This window comes from Stenella coeruleoalba, assembly GCF_951394435.1.
Source record: "Stenella coeruleoalba genome assembly, chromosome: 19".
Classification (NCBI taxonomy): domain Eukaryota; kingdom Metazoa; phylum Chordata; class Mammalia; order Artiodactyla; family Delphinidae; genus Stenella; species Stenella coeruleoalba.
The window spans coordinates 50,442,828-50,463,598 of NC_137165.1; the positions used below are offsets into that span (position 1 = coordinate 50,442,828).

Genomic DNA, 20,771 nt, shown 5'->3' on the forward strand with positions numbered 1-20,771 from the left:
AGAAGCTCATCGCCATGCCAGCCAGCCAGAAACGGGGAAAGTGCTCGGAGGAGGGAGCACGGAAGGCTTCTATTGGCCAGGTAAGAAATGGCACGCACACTCCCCACGTACTGTATTAGTCTACTAGGGCTGCTGTGACAAAGTACCACAAATGGGGTAGTTTACACAACAGAAATTTACTGTCTCACAGTTCTGGGGGTTAGAAGTCTGAGATCAATGTGTCATCAGGGTTGGTTCCTTCTGAGGCTCTGAAGGAGCATCTGTTCCAGGCCTGCCTCCTGGATTCTGGTGGTTTGCTGGTGATGGCTGGCATTCTTTGGCTTGTAGAAGCATCACCCCCATCTCTGCCTTCATGTTCACATCATGGTCCCCCTGTATACGCATATCTGTACCAAACCTGCCCCTGACCATTTTTTTTTTGACTGCGTGGTGCAGCTTGCAGGCTCTCAGTTCCCGGACCAGGGACTGAACCCGGGCCATGGCAGTGAAAGCCCAGAAGCCTAACCACTAGGCAACCCTCCCCTTTTTATAAGGACACAGCCATATTGGATTAGGGCCCACCCTACTGCAAGTATGCACTTAACTAATTACATCTGCAATGACCCTAGCTCCAAATAAGGTCCCATTCTGGGTACTGCGGGTTAGGACTCGACATATGAACTCTGTGGGGCCGGTACACAATTGAACGCACAACAGACAGCACTGACTTGGTATCAGTCACGTGGCCACACTCACTACAGGGGAGGCAGGGAACTGCAATGGTGTTGGTGATGTCAGTGCCGTAAGCACCATGCCAGCCAGTGGTGAGGAAAGGCTCCATCGACTGTGTCATCATCAGTACAGTCACATGGATTCCCCGGTTTATAGACCAAGGCTCAGACAGCTAGTCCGGCTGATGAGAAAGGATGATGGAACCCAGCCCTGCATCTTCTGACACCAAGTTCCAAATTCTTTCCAGGCAATTCTCCATACTTCTTTTTTTTAATTTAATTTTTAAGTATACATCAATGTAATGTCCTTTGAAATATTAAACCATACAGATATGGTTACTGTCAACCCAAGAAGTAATCAGTTATGAGTTTGACATTTATCCTTCCAGAACTTTTAAAAACCTCATACATATATCATACCATCATTTAGTGGGTGTGTTTACACAAATGGTATCTTAAGATGGGTATCACTCTGCAACTTGCCTTTTTCACTCAAAAATCTGTGAGTACCTACACCAATTCATTCCTTGAATGTTCCATGGTCAAGACACTTAGGTTGCTTTCATTTTCCAAAATTGCTAACGAGGTTGTGATAAACATCCTTGGTCAGCTTCCCCGGAGACAGGCTTGTGTTTTGCTAGAGTGGCTTCCTAGAAGCAGAGCTGCTGAGTCACAGATGGTGAGGGTTTTCAATGAAATTGGTCCCACCTGTGTGTATCAACTGGCTACACTGTGAATTGGATGATCTCTGGGGTCCAGAATGGGTGGGCTCAGAATGTGGGCACAGGCCAAAAAGGGACCATAACTCCCATCACAGCTCTGGCCAGGTGTGGCCCAGCGGGCAGAGCTTCAGGACACACTCACCTTGTGGAAAAAGAGAAACTGAGGTAAGGAAAGGCTGCCTTGGGGCTAGCGGTGAACCGTTTAGCTGGCTGGTCAGGGTCCTGGAAGGAGAAACACCAGAAGATGGAGGACAAGGAATCTGAAAAGACTCACGTATTATGGGCAGGCTTGGACCCTTGCTCTGCTCAGATACTGGCCAGGGTGGCTTGGGCAGAACACTGGTGGCTCTATGGCACCGCATCCAGGGCCATCTGCATGGTGAGCTCTTTCTCAAAGAGTCCAGGAGCACAACCTTCCTCAGCTAGGATTTACCTCTAAAAATTGATAGAAGTGAAATTTAAAACAGGCAAGTCCCTGTATGGAGAGCTTGCTAAGTAAATTATGACGCATATAGAATAAAATACCACGTAGCCATAGATATTCACGTATTCTGTTTATTATCACAACAAATAATTCACAGCAATGACCGCATGAAAATGTGGGTCACAGAGCACCATGGATGAAATGATCCCATTTACATGACTGTAAACACACACCCAACATGCTAACGTACACACATGTACGTGTACTGGAGGGAGGAGGTGTGGAGCTATCACCAAAGTGGATGGGGGGATGGTTACCTGTAATTTTTACAATAAGCATTTATGGTTTTTACAAAAACACCAAAGCTATACTTATTTAGAAAACACAACGAAGTTATTTTTAATAGACACTTTAAGTCATTTGGCAAACCTTGGTTTTCCTCTCAACAACAGCTCAGCTGCCGCCATCAAGAAGGGAACCCACCTGAGAGATGCCCACCCTCCCCATTTCCCCTGAAATCTAGGAAGGAGCTGGGGCGAGAGGTCTCCTCTCCTAGACCAGGTTGAAATCCCTGCCCTTTCCTTTCTCAAGTGGTCTGCCATTCTAGAAAGTGTTCTCCAAATCACTCTTTAAAAAAAGAGTTCGCATACCAGGAAGAGCAGGGAGGTACTTTTTCAATCATCTCAGAGGAAGGGATGAGTCCCACCTGCGGACCCCCACGCAGTTGCCCTCCCCCTCCTCTGGGACACCTACTCAGGTTTCTCAGATCCATCTGCAAGGCGGCATCCGGCATCACAGTGACCAGAACCTTCCGTGAGACCCTCTGATGTCGGGCGCCCATCGGCAGCCCAATCAGGCCTTCAGCAGGGCGATCTTGTGTTCCGGAACAGAGTCTTCGCTGCCATTGTAGGGCTGGGTCCCTGGTTCTTGCTTCAGGTATTTCTCTGCAGAAAACACAAGGTTTCCAAACACTAAAAAAGTGAAGTGAGGATAGGTCAGTTCACAGAATGGGATTAAAGGCTAGCCTTTTGGGGGCCTCAAGCCTGGGGAGTTAAGGTCCCTGGACCAGTATCTCCAGCCCTGGGCCAGTTTCACCTAAGTCTCCACCAGCACCTCACCACTCTCCATGCCACGATAACCCTCCTCACTGCTGCGCGGGTTCCATGGTGCGGCTGGGCCCAATCTGCTTATCCAGTTCCTGTGGATCAGCGTCTGGCTGCTTTAGCAGCAACATGGACGAATCGCACAGACACCAAGTTGAGCCAAGGAAGCCGAACACAGAAAGAATCCTCTTGATCCCACTACATGAAGTTCCGGAACAGGCTACACTGACCGATGGTGGAAGAAATCAGAGCAGTGCTTACCCCTAGTGGGGGCCACTGGAAGGGAGCAAGAGGGAACTTTCTGGAACGATGGAGAAAAGCTACATCCTGACTGGACGCCCATTGCATCCATGTGTCAGGACTCAAACTCACATTTAGGATCTGTGCATTTCACTGTATGTGAACTGTGCCTCAATTAAAAACTCACATACAGTCCCAAAACATAAAACCCCAGAGCAGGAAGGCCCCCTGACAACCTGTCCACTGCCTCACCCTCGTCCGAGTGCTCCCCACTCTTGGACTTGAGCACTGACCCTCCCACCTCCCAGGGTTTCTGTCCTGCCGTCCTGACCCTGTGGGGTGTGGCAGCCAGGCTGCCGTGCCTCTCACTCTGATGACTGGCCACACCCACCTGCTTCTTCCAGGGTGCAGAAGTACAGGACGCCCTTCAGGTCAGCTGACAGCAGGACACGGAGAACGGGGACCTGTGGGACAAACGGTGATTCCAGGTGGGAATGCTCCTGCCCTAGCAAGCCACGTCACAGGCTAACTCACATCTCTGTAAGAGGAACACTTCTTAAGTGAATACCTTCTGAAGAACACAGAGATGAATGCTCTGCAAATACAACACGTGATGTAATGGACACAAGCAGAGCTCTGCAGCCAGATGCCACAAAAATGGAGCCCAGCCGCCTTCCTCACTGTGTGACATTGGGCAAGTCACTCAGCTTCTCTGGGCCTTGGCATCCTCACCTTGACATAGGGATGGTGACAACACAGACCTCACAGGCTACTTCGAGAGCAGATGCCGACACCCACCTGCAGGCCAATGAGGGCGAGGGTGGCGCCCCGCTTGTGGAAGTCCTCCAGGAGCTCCCCGAGCCCCAGCACCACCGTGTAGTCAATGCTGCAGATGTGGGTGCAGTCCAGGGCTGCAGAGCGTGGCGGGGATGCTGGGGGGACAGGGGAGTGGTCACACCAGGCAGAGGCTGCCAGAAAAGGCTCTGGCCAGGGGCATGGGGCCAAACAAGGCCATCAAGAGCTCCTCCCCAGTGGGGACGGGAAGGGGAAAGGACAAGGACCCAAAACGTTAGCTGTCTGGAGACAGCAACAACCATTTCCTTCATAGGGCAGGCAAACAGACCCCTTTCTCCCCTAAATACCAACTCCTGGAAGGAGCGGGCCCTCAGGGACACATGTTGGGAAACTGCCGCCCTCGCTGCATGCACACACGGTGGGGGGGGGGTCCACTGGACGCCACTCTTGCGACTCCCGAGACCCCCAGGACCCAAGGACAGGCAAGCTCCTTCCTGACAGCCGAGAGCAGGGTCTCGGGGTCCAGCAGGAACCCCTGCTGAGAGGGTGGCGGGGAGCTGGGGGTGACCGCAGCCCAACTGGCCACATACTTTCCAGAGCCCGGCTCAGTAACGCCTCCCGGAGGGTTTCGATCGCAGGGAAGTGCAGGCCACTCGCCGGCTGCAGGACCAGCATCGGGCCCTCTGACACCTGGGGACAGTGTGGGGAAGCCAGTGAGCCCTGGAGGCAAGTTCAACAGGGCAGCTCTTCCAGGCCTAGGGTGGACGGGAGGGTGCAGAGCTGGCGGGACCCCCACCTGCGCCACAGCCCCACGCGCAGCAAGACAGCACTGTGGGGTTATGACCGGAAGGTCAAACCATCCGCTAGGTGAATGGTCACTTGGCAGTGCCTCAGGCCACAATCACACCAAGAACTCAAAATGCAAGACAGTGGGGTCAAAGGGTCTGCCCATGGCATGCTTCACCCCACCGGGCCCCCTGAGGCCAGCAGGTCCCCCTCAGGGGGACCAGATGGGCTACCTGTATCTTGGGTCTGGCCACGGAGTGCAGGAGAACCAGCATAGACACCAGGGTCCCTGCCAGGATGCCGTACTGGACCTCCCAGAAGCAGAGCAGGAACGTCACGCAGAGGGGCAGCAAGTCCAGCCCTGGAAGAGGAGGTCCAGCTGAGGAATGGCCCCTCCTCAGCGACCTTGGCTCCCAGCTACCCGAGCCCCCTGACAAGAGACACCTCGTGCGTGGCTTTCCTCATAATGAGTGAAGGTGTCATGGACCCCAAACAGCTCCCGGGGGACCCCCATCCAGAGACTTGGGGACTGATGCTTCTGACAGGCCATGCCACCTCAAGGATGTGTCAGAGGCAAGAAATCCCTCCCTACCTGGGCGAGGGGCCCTTAAGACCTGCCTGGTCGGCCTGGTCCCCTGCCCCTGGGGAGAGGTCCCAGTGGGCACTTCTCAGGGGACCAAGGAAAAAGGGATATGAGGACCAGGGAGGCACCGAGACTTCTCTTAGATGTAGAAGCCACATAAATCCCTTAACTGCTTTGAAAAACAAAAGAGAACAAAAACTTGTTACGGTAAAGGAATTGCAGGTTCCGGAGAACCTTGAGCTGCTATGACCAGTGGAGAAAGGGAGGCTATGACATGAGCCCTGCTGGTCACCTCAAAGCCCCCATCTCTCCCCGAGCTGGGCCAGCCTGGGCAGCAGCCAATGGCAGACGGAGGATCATCGATAACCTTGGTGCCGACGGACAGGAGATACATACTTTTCACTCGCCAGAGCGTCCCCACGATCTTGGTGTCGAACAGGGGGACCACGGCCATGATAATGACAGCAGCCAGGGCAGACTTGGGGATGTAGTAGAAGAGTGAGGTCAGGTAGTCGAGTGACAGCAGCACCAGGGCTCCTGCAGGGGCATGGGGTGCTGTGACCTCATGGCCCTGCCGCCCCAACTCCCACCCAGCAAGGAGTCCCTGCTCTGGGGCACACAGCCAGGCACCAGAGCCGACAGCACCCACACCCTGGGCTCCCTCCACTCCTTTCCTCCTATCTCACTGCGGCGGACACGGGGAACACAGTGTCTGTGCAAGGGGTGCTCACCCGTCATCAGGCCCCCTGCTGGGGTGCACACCCCTGACTGAGCATTCACAGCCGTCCTGGAAGGCAACAGAGACCCATTAGTGGCTGTCGGGCTGGGAGAGCAGGGGAGGCGAGGAGCCACAATCCCTCCCACCTCCACTGTCTTTCAGGAATTAACTCCAGCACCAAGATGCTGGGAGCATTTCCATGCACGGGGATCTTTTTAACGTTAAACTGCAGCGCCGTGTATCGGGGTAAAGAAAACCAGCTAAGATGGTGAGGGAAGCAAAGGGAGCCCCCTCTTGTCTCCCCATAAACACTGTCACAGCTGACCAAGGGAGAGAGGACCAATGTGGAGAAAAGTGAAAACGGCCTCAGGACATGGGCAAGGGCCCAGGAGGGGGAACCTAGTTCTTCAAGCTAGACAAGGACCCTCTGACCTGGGCGGGGACCTCCCTGGAGACACAGGGAAGGGGGAACGTGGTCACTCACCGGCCAAAGCTGCCCGTGACCGGGTAGGAGGAGAAGAGGGAGCCCAAGATGTTCGTCAGGCCTGTGGAGAAACGGAAGGAAAAAGCTCATCCAGGACGAGAAGCAGCATAAAATAGAGAGAAAAAGGAGAGGAGGAGAAAGGAGATAAAAACCAGAAAGGAAACAGGAAGACAGAAGGTGAGAGGAACTACCCAGTGGGGCATCCTATATCTGGTTCTCTCTCCCTCTAGGAAGGTCAAATCATGATCTTTGCCAAGTGCGCCGAGATTAATTCTAGCTATAAAGCAGTTCTGACCCCAGCCCTGCCTGTGTGAAATATGCCTTTTCCCACGTATAAAAGAATGAGGAATCCCTCCTGCCCAGAAAGGGGGATGGCTGAGTAAGGCAAGCGTGCAGAGACAGGCCTGAAGTGCCCAGTATGCCTGCCGGCATCCCTGCTACTCTGAGTTCCTTCAAACCCACACTTCCATGAGATGACTAGCCAAGGTGAATGGGAGAAGGTCATGGCCAGTAAGCTGCCTTCCCTGTGTGCCTCTGATTAAGCTGTACTGGACACAGCCATGCCCGGAACCTGGCTGGGACCTCAGAATGGAGGTAACTAGCCCAAGTTCATCACCATCAGCTCGTCAGCACCCACCTCACCCAGGGGCCTTCACAAAGACCACCATGGTCTCCTTGGCTCCACAAACCCACAACTGGTCACAGGTTCAAGGCCTGCTCTAGAGACAGCTCAGGTGTCACCTGGGATGCACTGCTCCACAGTCAGGAAGCCTGGGGCCCATCTGAGTCCTCACTCATCCGCCTGCCCCTCCTGGAGGGAGGCACAGGGCGAGGCACAGGCAGCCAAGATCCCACACAATCAGCAGGCTCACCTGAGATCCTACCTGGCCACATTCCTCAGCAACCTGACCCTCGCCCTGGAAGCCCCCACCCCCAGCCCAGGTGGAACATTCCAGGCGTTCCCAGGCACAGAACAGGCCACAGCCCTCAGGGTCTGGTACACAGCAGGTGCTCAGTGAGCCTCAGTCAGACACTAGATGTCGGCACCCTACTCCTAGGGATTAAACTGAACGACCTGAGATGGGAGAACGGGCCCCACTCGGGCCAGCTCTGCAACCTGCGTGTCAGCACCTCCACCACCCAGACCCCAAGAGCCACCCGCCACTGGAGTCTTACCGATGGCCAGCAGCTCCTGGTTGGCGTCAATACGGTAATTATTTTGAGAAGCTATAAAGAGAACAGACAATAAAAACACTGTCACTAGTTACGTATCATCAGGAAACTGTCTATGAAATGATAAAACAGGCTACCAGTTTCTCCCTACAGCATTGTCTATGTTTGTAAATAGAAGGTATAAACACAGATAAAATATACACATATGCAAATGTACACACGTCTTTGTGTGTTTACAAAAAAAAAAGTAGATGTAGAGCGAAACGTTAGCAGTTAATTGAGGTAGTGAAGGACGTTACAAGTGATTCGTTTTTTTTATCCATTTCTGAACTTTCAATATCTTGTGCAACAAACATGTATTGCTTTTATAATAAGGGAAAGATGTTTTAAACTAAAAAGCTCTCTGGTGGCAAGTCAAGATGACTAGAAAGTCTCAGATGAGGCCCAGAGACATGAGCGGGAAGATTTAGGGAGAAACTATGGAGCAGCATGAATTTTAAGACAGTGGTTGGTAAACTTTCTGTAAAGGGCCAGACTGTCAATATTTTAGGTTTTGAGGGTCACACCCTCTGTCACAACTGCTCAGCTCCCCATTATAGCACAAAGCAGCCATACAACACGAAACAAGTGAACAAGAGATCACCTTCCAATAAAACCTTACTTGTGAACTGAAATACAAATTTCATATACTTTTCATGTGTCATCAAATCCAAATCTTCTTTAGATTTTTTTTAAACATTTAAAAATGCAAAAGCCATTCGCAGGTGATGGGCAGCAGGCTGTGGTTTACTAAGCCTTGATTTAAAAGCAGGACAAGCTTTACAAATGAGCACAGGAAGTCAGCAGACTTCAAAAGAAAATGGAGAGTTTTCTAAGTAATAGACAAGATGAGTAAAATCTGTCACATGCAGATTCTGAGATATGCCCCTCCAAATGAAAAAAAAAAAAAGGATCAGAAAAATAAAAACTGAACAAGAAAGATGTGAGCTGAACAGGTCGCAAACTGAAATGCAGCGTGGTCTTGAGCAACTGCTGGCGTTTGGAAAGGAAAACCCTTTAGAATGAACACTGGTTTATAGTCTCCTTGGAATGGTCTAAGGATCCAGATGCTGGAACTTCAAAGAAGGAAACATAATCCTGGCACAACCTGGGCTGGGCAGTGAACACAAGTTAGGTAGTCATAGTAATATACACGTCATATATCTGAATTTTAACCTTTAGAGTCAAATTAGATCCAAACAAAGGACTTAATTAACCCTCTTATAGAACAGAAGAAACACATCATCCTCATGGACAACACAGAACAAAAGTCCAGGGACCTAAGACAGAAGCAGGGACACATGAAAGGTCTGGCAGCCTCAGCTCAGGCAGAGGGAATCAGTATTGAGCAGCAAACATATAAGTAGATTAACGCTTCCCAGCCTCTCCAGGGGTCAGGAGGGGACAGGCCAGGTGTGCTCAGACACTCGGAAAGGGCACCTTGTCAAATTTTTAGGAATTTTGCTAACAGGGTATCAAATACAGCTATTATTACCAATTAAATAAAAACTGTCAATTCAATAAGTTATATTAAAAACAAAGATAATGGTTAAAAAATAATACTTTTAAAAAAGCATGTATTACTCAGATAAAAATTCAAAGTTTTAAAAATCAAAGCAAATAAAAAGCAAGCAGAAGAGCAGGCAAGCAAGGCAGGCTGGGCTCCAGGCTGAGGTGCCAGGGAGGGCGTGGGTGGTGAGCATCTTACCAAAGGATTTGGCCACCGCGATGCTCTCCAGGAGACCCATCAGGGGCACCACGGCCAGCCCGGCCCCCATGCCCTGAGAGAGGAGAGAGGGATGGTGAGTGACCCTCTGGGGAAGGACAGAAGAGGCCTGACCAGTCAGTGACCTGATAAGGTAGGCACTGGCTCGTCCATGTCTGACAGAAGCAAACATACTTCAGCTGCAGGGCTGCGAGCTCACACTGCAAGAAACACGACACACAGCAGAACACAACAGATTCCTGCTCTGCCAGCGTCCACGATGGCAGGAACACCCCTGGGCTCAAGGTAGAAAAAAAATGTGGTGCCCTTTGAGGTTGTGCCTAATCTGGAACTCATTCCTACCTGTCCCTGCACCAGAGATGCCCCTTCCTGAGAACAGCAGTCCTAGCTGAGTTCAGAGCTGCGCATCACTAAGCGGATGCATTAGGAGATAGAACCAGGCCCAGGGGCTGCTGCGGCCTCAGCCAAGCCGGCCTGGCTCCCTGTCTCTACCCACCTGTACCATCTCGGTGAAGGAGATCGTCCCGTTGGCAGTGGTCACTGAGAAGGGAGGGATGTGGGCATCAGGGAGCCCCTCGGGTGTCTTCCCAGTTAGAACAAAAGGCTGGTATCCAGTCACCTGGAAGGAGTATGCGACCAGGGCAGCAAAGGAGACCACCAGGGCGTTGCGAGCTAGGACAGGGGGAGAGACTGTCAGTGAAACCTGGATCGTCTGGGTAACTGGGGCAAATACACCTCAGGAGGTGGAAGACCCCACCCCAGCCTGGGAAACAGCATGGATACAAGCAACCGTATGGCAGGCATGAACACATGACACCATGAAAAACGCACAATGGGGAACCAGAGGAGTGGTGACACACAGGGCCGGCACGCATATCATCTACTGGTCACCAGTGACTGCACGGTCAAAGGCAGAGCTGGAAAGACTTTGAGATCAGATCTCCCAAGGTGATGCCCCTTTGAAGACGGAGGAACAGAGCAGGTTTACTCTGCTGCCTAAAACAACTAAAAACTGGACAAAACATATGGAACAACGGTGCCTGTGTATATATACCCAAATATCCCCCAAATTGACCTTCTAGAAATGAAAACCGTAACGTCTGAGGCAAAATATACACTGAATGGATTAAAGACAGATTAGATACCACAGGAAAAAGACTAGTGAAACTGAAGATGTAGCAATAGAATCTCCTCAAAATGAAACACACAGAAGAAGAGAAAGATTGAAAAACTGTACAAAGCATCAGTAGCTGTGGAACAATTTCAAGTAACCTAGTATGTGTCAGAGTCCACGAAGAAAGACCATGGAGTGGCGTGGGGAGACAGCACAAGGATTTGAAGAAACAATGACTGAGTATTTTTCCAAATTTGATAAAAACTGCAAACCTGCATAACCAAGAAGCTCAGTGAATTCCAAGGACAAGACACATGGAAAAAAAAAAAAAAGAAACTACAACAAGGCACATCATAATCAAATTGCCTAAAGCCAATGATAAAGAGAATTTTTTTTTTTGGCTGTGTTGGGTCTTCATTTCTGTGCGTGGGCTTTCTCTAGTTGCGGCGAGCAGGGGCCTCTCTTCATTGCGGTGTGCGGGTCTCTCACTGTCGCGGCCTCTCTTGTTGCGGAGCACAGGCTCCAGATGCGCAGGCTCAGTAGCTGTGGCGCACGGGCTTAGTTGCTCTGCAGCATGTGGGATCTTCCCAGACCAGGGCTCAAACCCGTGTCCCCTGCACTGGCAGGCAGATTCTCAACCACTGCGCCACCAGGGAAGCCCAAGAGAATGTCTTAAAAGCAGCCAGAGAAAAAGGTCATATCTAGAGGAATGAAATAAGAATGACAGCAGACTTCTTGTAGGAAACAAAGCAGGCCAGAAGACAGGAGAACAGCATTTTTAAATTGTGGAGGAGGAAAAAAACTGTCTAGAATTCTATATCCAGCAAAGCTACCCTCCAAAAGAAAAGTAAAACATTGACTATTTTGGACATACAAAAGTTGAAAGAATTCATCACCAACAGGCCTGCACTACAGGAAACAATATAGAAGGCTCTCCAGGCAGAAGGAAAATGATACAGATGGAAATCTGGATCTACACAAAGGAACGAAAAGCACAAGATGTATAATGTGGGAAGATATAACAGACTCTGTTCTCATTACTTGTACATCTTTAGAAGTAACTACATAGTTAAAGTGGAAACAATAATAACGACTGAGGGATTTAAAACACATGTTGAAGAAAAATATATGACAACCATAGCACAAAGGCTAGAAGAGGAGAAATGGATGTATCTGGTCAAAAGGTTCTTATATCAACGTGAAGTTGGAAAGTATACTGTATTAAGATACAGATGTATACGATAAACCCTAAAGCAACCACCAAAAACAAACAAGCAAAAACAAAAACACACACAGCAGTTATAGCCAATAAGCCAATAAAGGGAATAAAAAAAGAATCATAGAAAAATACTCAATCCAAAAGATGGTAGAAAGAGAGGGAAAAGGGAACAAAGAAATGAGACAATAGGGAACAAAGAGCAATATGGTAGATCTAAAGCTAGATACATCAATCATCACATGGAATGTAAACATTACCCCACCCCCCAATGAAAAGGCAGAGATCATCAGATTGTATTAAAAAACAAAACCCGTCTATATGTTTCCTACAAAAAACACACTTGTTAAACATAAAGACACAAATAAGTTAAATAGATTCAAAGTAAAAGGATGGGAAAACATATGCTAATACTAACCAAAAGAAATCTGGAACAACTCTACATGAAAGTAGAGTTCAGAGCAAAGAATGTTACCAGGATAAAGGGGGTCATTTCCAGAGAAAAATATAATTCTACACATGTATGTACATACAATGTTTGTTCTCTGACAGTAATGGGATTACGTTAGAAATCAGTAGCAAAATACTAATTAAAAAAATCCCCAAATATTTGGAAACTAATTCCTAAAAGGCTCCTTGTTCAAAGGGTAAATAATCCACAATTCAAAAGAGAAGTAAAAATGGAAATTAGAAACTATTTAGAACGAAGTGAAAATGAAAACACAACCTATCAAAATTGTGGGATGCAGCTAAAGCAGTGGTGAGTAGGAAATTTATGACCCTAATCACTATATTGGAAAAGGAAGGTCTCAAAGACCTCAGCTTCTGCCTTAAGAATTTGAAAAAGAAACCTAAATTCAAAAGTAGCCAATGCAAGGAAATAATAAAGATCAGATCAAAATCTACTAACAAGAAAACAAAAGCAATAGAGAGATCAATGCAATCAAAAGCTGGTTCTGTGAGATAAATAAAATCGATACATCTCTAGATCAACTGATCAAGAAAAAGGGCAAGTGACCTGGGAGCAAGTCCTCACTCTGCCTGCTCCTAGCTATGTGACCTTGAGAAGTCTTATTTGGTTTGTCTGTTTTACCTTTCAGAGCCTCATTTTCCTCACTGGCAACACAGGGAAAATAATATCCCATCCTCAAGGCTGCTATGAGAATCAAAACAAGTGATGTTTGTAAAATGCTTTATAAGTCATCCATCACTGTATGTCAGATCACAGCTCATTCAATTTCTGCAAGTCTCTACTTTTTCATTTGCAAAAGGGGAGAAATTACAACTGTTCCACCTAGCCCACAAGAGTGTTCTGGGGCTAAACAAATTCTCTACAAATTGCTAAACAAACACAAGGTACTACTATAGGTTAACCTGTCCTCACTCAGCTAAAATACAAGCTGAAACGATGACTTTTTAATAAACATAGTTGGGAGCTCAGTAACTAGTTTCCTAAGGACACACCACATATCTTGGAGAGAAAGAAGACAGTAGTCCCTGAGAAGCCTACAGGGTTTTGGAGCAGCATTTCTCAGACCTCAGTGTGCCTACAAGTCACCTGACAAGCATGTTAACGTGCAGATTCTGCGTCAGAGGTCTGGGTGGGCCTGAGAACCTGCATTTCCAACAAGCTCCCAGGGGATGCCTGTGCTGCTGGTCAGAGGCCACACTTCGAGTGTTAAGTTTTAGGCAACAGAGCCTGTTTTCACTATTTTACAGATGACTATACTAAAGCTCATAAAATTTTGACAAGTGACTCATGCAAGTGCCAGGTAAGTGGCTAAACTAGGACTTGAAACCAGTAGTTTCACCATAAACCCAGTGCTCTTCCACCCTCCCAAGCGCTCAGCGTTTACCCATGGCCTCCCGGCTGCAGAATGGCGTCTGGTGAGTGACTCTTGGGACTGGGGACCAGCCGGAGAAGCTGGAAGTGACTCAAGGGCTGAAATCTAGTCACCCCCTCCCTCCCACAACTGGCTGGATTTCATGGCCACGGAGGAGTAGGGCCAAGCGGGATGATTTCCATTCCCCTCAGCTCTGGAAAGGCCCAGTAGGTATCAATGCTTCCTTGCTTTGCTGTACCTGCCATTCTCTCTCTGTGTCACCTACTGGCAGCTCAGTGGAGAGATGTCCATCCCCACCGCCACCCCGAGATGGCCCTTCAACCAGCCAATGGTTCCACTAACTCTCCTCATCTTGCCGCCTTTTACTTCAGCCTTTCTTTACAGATCCTCTGGTTAACTGCAACTCAACCTGCTGATTCCAGGCCTGAAGCAAAATGTTTACCCTTTGCAGCTGCACAATTAAAACAGGACCAGTCTGTCTCAGTGGAACTTGTTTTCTCCCCCAGAGACCTGCCAGAGTTTCTCAACCTTAGCACTGCTGACACCTTGGGCCAGATCAGTTTTTTTGCCGTGGGAGACTGTACATTGCAGGATGTTTAGTAAAATCCCTGGCCTCCACCCATCAGAAGCCAGAAACAGTCTTGCCCAGTAGTGTCAACCAAAAATGTCTCTGAACATTGCCAAATGTCCCCCAGGGGCGGGGGGGGGGAGCAAAATCATCCCTAGCTGAGAACTTCTGCCGTTAAACAGAGTTCTCAGCCCTGGATGCATATGAGAACCACTTAGCGAGTGACGTGAAGTTCTCTAGGGGTGGAATTCGGGTTCCTGGGGTGACTACAATGTGAGACCAGGTTGTGCAGGACAAATCTGGAAATGGTCCCTCAGCCAGAAGGCCCCCTCACCTGTGGTGGCAGTCCAAACCAACCCATGGCTGAGCCGCACGCCAGTGGGCATCTCGGGATGGACGGGAGGCACGTGGTCCCGCATCAGCTTTAGCACGAGAAGCAGCACCATGCAGACCAGTCCCAGCACTGCATCGCCCACCCTGCAGACAGACACCAGTCACCGCCCAAACCTGCAGATAGCACAGGCCTTCTGGCCTTTGGTTGCTGCTTCTGCTGGAAAACTTTCTCTCTCAAATGCTCTTTTTGTTTTTTCCTAAGTAACCTCTGTCCCTGTTCCATTTCAAAACTTTATTCGAAACTTAGTAGGTACACAGGCCCTGGGAGCTGAAGCCCAGATCACAGTGGTAGCCATAGGCGCGCTACCAACTCATGTTTTTAGTCACATAGCTCTCTGGGCTACACGTGTCTCGTCAGTTCCGGGAGATTCACTCCTGACTGCCTATGATGCTCTCTGACCAGTCCATCTCCATCTCCACTGGCCTCCATGTGGCTGACCCCAACCAGGTGCATCTTATGGGCCAGGAAACCTTAGCAGCAGACCAGAAGGGGAGGAGAGGATGGTCACAGGGTCTCCTCCACTCCCTTCAGGAAGCTCCCCGTACAGCTCCCCCCAGGTCACTTCTCCTCTTGCCCCTCCAGCCAGAGAGGTGTTCTGGCCTCCAGCTGGGCTCATCGAGCTGCATCTCCTATTTGTCCCTTTAATCTGCTTGCTCTGAGAGAAACCCCTCCATCTGAGTGATGTGCTTGCTGTAGGAACTCTCTCTACCTGCCACCCGTTCCCTGGCACCTGCATGTCTGTTGGCCTCTGCCTTCCCTTGCCCTGTGGTTCTCTTGCTCACTGAACTATGAACTCCTTGAACGAGAGACCACCTGCCCTTCCTTCACATGGTCTCTTCTCACTTCGACCACAGGAGAAAGCCCTGCATGGGGTCACGCTGACTGGTGCACTGGATTGACCAGAGCAGAGCTTCTCAAGCTTCAATGAGCCACGTGGGCCTCTTGTTAAGCCGACTGAGTCAGCAGGTCTGGGCCGGCCAGACTGTGCTTCTAACCAGCTCCCAGGTGATGCCGATGGTGCTGCTCGCGGGACCCCTGTTTGAGCAGCAAGATCCCAGAGGATTGGAATAAATGCCACCTGGGAGTGGAAATGGGGAGGGAACTGGGAGAGGAATCTAGAAGGAAGAGCTTACTTATGGGGGCGGGGGGAGAAACACAGCCAACCAGTACCTGGTCTCTCCGATGTTGTGGAAAGTGTAATACACTTGCAGAAAAAACTGCCTGGAGATGTGCTGCAGTCCCAGCAGGTTCTGTCAAACAAGAGCTTCTGATTAGACAGCCTTCTGCGATATAAAGGCCTGAAACCCAACCCTTGCAGCATCTCAATACTGTTCCAAACCTGGAACCCCCTACCCCTCCAAGGGCCCTTCCTGGGGGAAAACATCTCCTGGCTCTCCCGGGCCTATCTGTCCATTCCCAAAGTCCCCAAAGGGAGGAGATCAAAGTTATCCCTCTCGGGGGGAAGTGGGGGCGCTGACGGTATTTCACAAAGTTCCGGTTGTCGCAAGTCGTTGCAAGTTACTCAAAGTAATTTGAGCGACCTCAAACCAAGGAGACTGGTTCAACCGCTCCCTGGCCCGGGGCCCTGCCCACCCCCTCAGGCCCGGCTGCCATCTGTTCGCGGCCCCGTCCATCACTCAGCGGCCCGTCCTTCACAGCACAGACCCCACCGCCATTGGCTCGAGGCCGCGTCCGTCACTCGGAGGCCCGCCCATCGGGGACCGCCCCCTGCCAGAAGCGAAAGTCTCGCCACGAGACGGGCAGACCCGCAAGGGCGGGGGTCGAGGGGGCGCCGAGGTCCTCCAGGGAGGAGCGCTGAGGGGACCCCGCCAGGTCGGGGGTCCTCAGGTGGGAGAAGGGGCGCCACTCTGTACTTCAGTTATCTGGTTGGGATCAGAAGGGGAGGTCGAGGCCCAGACTCGCAAGGCAATCAGGCTCCAAGGACCCCAAAACCCACTGTGTACACAGCCCCCGAAGGGGAAGGGCAGACACGGACAGCGGCTTCTGTCCTGGGCAGGGACTCCTGCGTGGGCAGGTCAAGAGGACCCCCACCCCAAGCCTAGAGGCTCTCAGATGACTGTCATGACCTAGTCAAGGTTTTGAAGACAGGGACCTAGGGGTGCCAAATACGAATGCATAAAGAAGCTACCCTCTCACTGTGTTACGAAAAAAGAACATTCTTGACACTAAAAATGAAAGATAATGTTTCCAGAATAAAGGACAGAACATCCCACGAAACAGCACTTGCCAGGCTTACCCTGACATATGTGTGTACATAATCTATAGTTCGAATTACGCACACTGTTCTAGGCTGTTTCCTCCTCTGTAAGTGGAGATAGTAATGCCTACCTCCCAGAGGACTTCTGAGAACTAAACATAGGGAGAGCTTAACCCAGCACCCAGTGACGTGTCAACTACTTTATTCTCTCTCACACGTACCCTCTTGGGCTTCACGTTCTTACTTTCTCAATCGGCCTCCATCCGCGAAGACTGTCACGGACTAGAGTGAAGCAGAGCCTGACTGTAGGAACCACACCGTGGAGAGGCGTGTGTATGTGTGTGTGTGTGTGTGTGTGTGTGTGTGTGTGTGTGTCCCTCAATCTGTACGATTCAGCTCAGTTTCATTCTGCACACCCAAGCACAGCTCCAGGCGGCCACATTGGAAGTAAAACAGTGCCTGCCTTCCAGGTACGCAGAACCCAATGGAAGGAGAGTAAATGATATCCTCAGATAACCAATGATCACTGATTCCAATACTTCTAATCTGTGTTTAAACAGAAACATAAAAAAAGTACAATATTTGAAAAACATTAAACAAAAAATTGGAAAAGACAGACATAAAAGTGAAATCACGTAGCTAAATTAGCGTAGGGAGCAATTTGCTTGTCGGAATTTTGGCAGCACACTCGTGACTTGTAAAGGCCCAATGGTTCAATATGCAGTAGGGGCAGAACTCTGTGAGGTGAACCAAGCACTCAGGCATGAAAACTCCAGCAAGAGCGGGGACTGTCATTACTGGTCCCCCAAATTACCTGTTGTAGAACTTGGCCATCACTCAATATCTCCCCCGAAGGATCATTTTATTTTACTTATTTATTTTTTGTGTGTGGTACGTGGGCCTCTCACTGTTGTGGCCTCTCCCATTGCAGAGCACAGGCTCCGGACGTGCAGGCTCAGCAGCCATGGCTCACGGGCCCAGCCGCTCTGCGGCATGTGGGATCTTCCCAGACCAGAGCACGAACCCGTGTCCCCTGCATCGGCAGGCGGACTCTCAACCACTGCGCCACCAGGGAAGCCCAAGGATGATTTTATTAATGGAGACTCATGCCAGCACGACAGGCTCTGAGCCCCAAAATAGCAAGAGTTTGACCCACACATATCAGGACCTGGCCTTGGTCCTGCTAGCCAGCAGATGTCCCAGGACCAACTAGGGTGCCTACCTTAATCTGCCCGAAGCCGATGATGATGGCGGCAGCCGAGGTGAAACCTTTAATGACGGGACAGGAGATGAAGTCCAGCAGGAACCCTGGACAGCCAAGAGGGAACACCAAGCTGGTCCCAGCCCCACTGGGTCAGTGTGGGCTGGGAGAGGTGGTATGGGTGGGACTGGGTCTAAAGACTATTGGCATACCCTGTTTGGGCTGGTTTGGAGAGCAGGAAAGAGACTAGGGACTGAGGCCCTGGGCACTTCTCCAAGTGTCCTGGCCTCTGAGCACAGTAGAGAGCTGAGAGCCACCCTTCTTGACACACACACACACACACACACACACACACACACACACACACGGATAGCCCTTGGAATGCAAAGAAAGAAATGCTGAAGGCAGGGCATCCCCAGAAGGAGGTGCCTTGGTACCCCAGGAAGAGCAGAGCTGCAACCCCCCGTCCCCATGACAGGAAGGTCTGAGTGTCTTACCCAAGCGCAGGAACCCCATGCCTAATTGGATGCAGCCCGACAGAAAGGCCAGCAGCACAGCATAGGCAGGCTCGCGGAAGGTGTAGAAGGAGACCAGGAGGGACATGATGGCCGTGGGGCCCAGAGTCACATCTCGGGAGGTACCCAGAAAAAAATATACGAAGCACCCCATGAAGGCAGAGTAGAGGCCGTACTGTTGGGCAGAGAGAGCAATGAATATCCAGGAGGCACACGGCACCCGCACAGGGTCCCTGGTGTAGCTGGTTAAGCACAGGGATCTGTGTGGTCCATTGTGTATTCTGGGCACAGCAGCACATACAGGCAGGGTGCACTGATCACCCTGTTACCCAAGGTTGTGGACCTACAGTGACTACGGGGCCTCTTTCCTACCCACACCCAACTGGGGCCTCGTGTCCTTATGTCTGAGCCTGTGATTCTGAGAAAGCATTCTTAAAGCCAGAGTGAGTCATCCCACTGGCCCCATCAGGCAATCCAGAACTAGCTTGGTGCCTGTGTGTGACAAGCATGACAAGAGGGGTTACAGGAGCACGCGTCTGCCCAAAGGCAGTCACATGCTCTAGGTTGTAAACTAAGGCTTCTTGGGCCCCATGGGACTGGAGCCCAGGGTGCCCCCTTGTCTGGAGGGAATACTATGCATGCATTTCTACTCTGCTCCTGGGTGAGCACTAAGGCCTGGAGTGGGGTCAGGCTAAGGGGAAGGGATGTGGTGGGCAGCAAGGGCACACATCTCACCTGGGGAGGGAGTCCAGCCACCTCGGCATAGGCCAGCGCCTGGGGAATGACTGTGAGCCCAACTGAGATCCCAGCGATGAAGTCCATCTTCAGCGCGTGCCAGGTGTAGTCAGGCAGCCAAGCCAGGAAAGGCAGCCTCTTCTGCATGGTCGCAGTGGACCAGCAGCAGGACATCGGGGCAAAGCCCTTGGGCGGCTTCATAGTAGATGACATGTCTAGGAAGAGTGGGGGGGGGGGGGGCGGGGGGACACAGACCAGCAGTCAGGGCCTGGGCTTCAGAAAACCCAGCAACAGGGTGAGAGTGAGGGTGAGGTCCAGAAACATCAGGAGATGCGCAATCGGTCTCCTCTCACCCAGGGGGGTGGAGCTAGATGCGTTAAATCTCCCCTCACCTTGCTGATCTGAGTCAGGAAGCCAACAGCCTGCGCAGAGAAGGCGTCAACCAAAGGTGGAGTGCCCCCCCGCCACCGACTGCTCTCTCTTAACCCCACCTGCCCAGACCCTAGGTGCCTTCTCTTCCTCCATCCACTCTGGCCAGAAAAAATAAATGATTTCTCACTGAGAAGTTCAAACACTAATCACTAATTAGACTCAAGGTTTCTCCTCCCAGGAGAATTTGTTTCCTTTTTTTATTCCCCCCCCCCCAGGAAATTTAACGAGGAGCAGTGCAGAGAAAAGCAGGTCCACGGAGATACCCACATGTGGCTGGCGATGAGTGGGTGGGGTGACTGGAGGCCCTGAGGTTTTCCAAGTGCGCAGCATAGCAGGCTCCACCCACTACGGCAGACTGCGGCGCTGCGGTGGTGGGAGGGCTCCCATCCTGAAGCTGCGCATCACCCCAACCCCCACCTGTGGCGTCTACATCCTTAGAGGAGCCTTAGGTATTCTAGTTTGTTCTGAAAGAACGTCAGAGGCTCCCCCCGGTAATTCACGGCGCGCATCCTCTAGGGTCCTGGTGCTCCTGGCGCGCAGAGCCTGTCCCAAACCACCCCCAGCCCCGGTGGGGCCGCTCTGGACAGAACCGGCCCCCCACCCCCGAAGCCGCTTGCCCCAGACACTGGGGTCTAAGGGGGGGACCCACACCGTCTGCCGGTCCGTGGCCTGCCGGCCTCAGCAAGGCGGAGGATGGCGGGGACCTGGGTGGGGATGAGGTGGGTGGGGATGAGGTGGGTGGGGAGCGGGGTACCCGCGGGACGCACCCGTACCCGCGGACCACTTGCCGCCCCCCCACGTCGGCCGCCCACCAGCGACCCCGGCCAGTGCCCTGGCAACTCGAGCGCCCGGCCCCGGGCCCCGCCGCCGTCAGCCACGCACTCACCGGACGCCACAGCTCGGGGTCTCCCGTCGTCTCCGCAGCTGGTCTGCAGAAACCGCAGAGGTTGGGGGAGCGGGAGCCGGAGCCGGGGCGGGTCCTGGGCGGGTCCTGATGTACACGTGACCGAGGGTTGGGGCGGGAGGGCTGG

General features: G+C 51.4%; 1 protein-coding gene across 1 annotated transcript; it reads right to left on the reverse strand.

Moving 5' to 3' along the window:
• Positions 1–1,981: 1,981 nt before the first annotated feature.
• SLC26A11 (solute carrier family 26 member 11) lies at positions 1,982–20,713 on the reverse strand. Its single transcript, XM_079904292.1, has 17 exons — positions 20,627–20,713; positions 19,309–19,523; positions 18,556–18,748; positions 18,080–18,165; positions 15,810–15,889; positions 14,580–14,722; positions 10,000–10,175; positions 9,486–9,558; positions 7,742–7,792; positions 6,566–6,626; positions 6,095–6,150; positions 5,760–5,900; positions 5,014–5,141; positions 4,585–4,684; positions 3,998–4,131; positions 3,591–3,663; positions 1,982–2,800 (listed from the first exon to the last, which is right to left on the reverse strand). The coding sequence occupies exons 2-17, from the start codon at positions 19,519–19,521 to the stop codon at positions 2,709–2,711; spliced, it is 1,800 nt and encodes a 599-aa protein (XP_079760418.1). The 5' UTR covers positions 19,522–19,523; positions 20,627–20,713; the 3' UTR covers positions 1,982–2,708.
• Positions 20,714–20,771: the final 58 nt, after the last annotated feature.

Excerpts from the sequence above, each read along its gene's own strand:
- SLC26A11 (XM_079904292.1), bottom strand. The coding sequence starts at position 19,521 with ATGTCATCTACTATGAAGCCGCCCAAGGGCTTTGCCCCGATGTCCTGC. Across the intron at positions 10,176-14,579 it reads GGTTTGGACTGCCACCACAG|CTCGCAACGCCCTGGTGGTC; the intron begins GTGAGGGGGCCT and ends CCCCTGTCCTAG. Across the intron at positions 5,901-6,094 it reads AGCAGGGGGCCTGATGACGG|GAGCCCTGGTGCTGCTGTCA; the intron begins GTGAGCACCCCT and ends ATGCCCCTGCAG.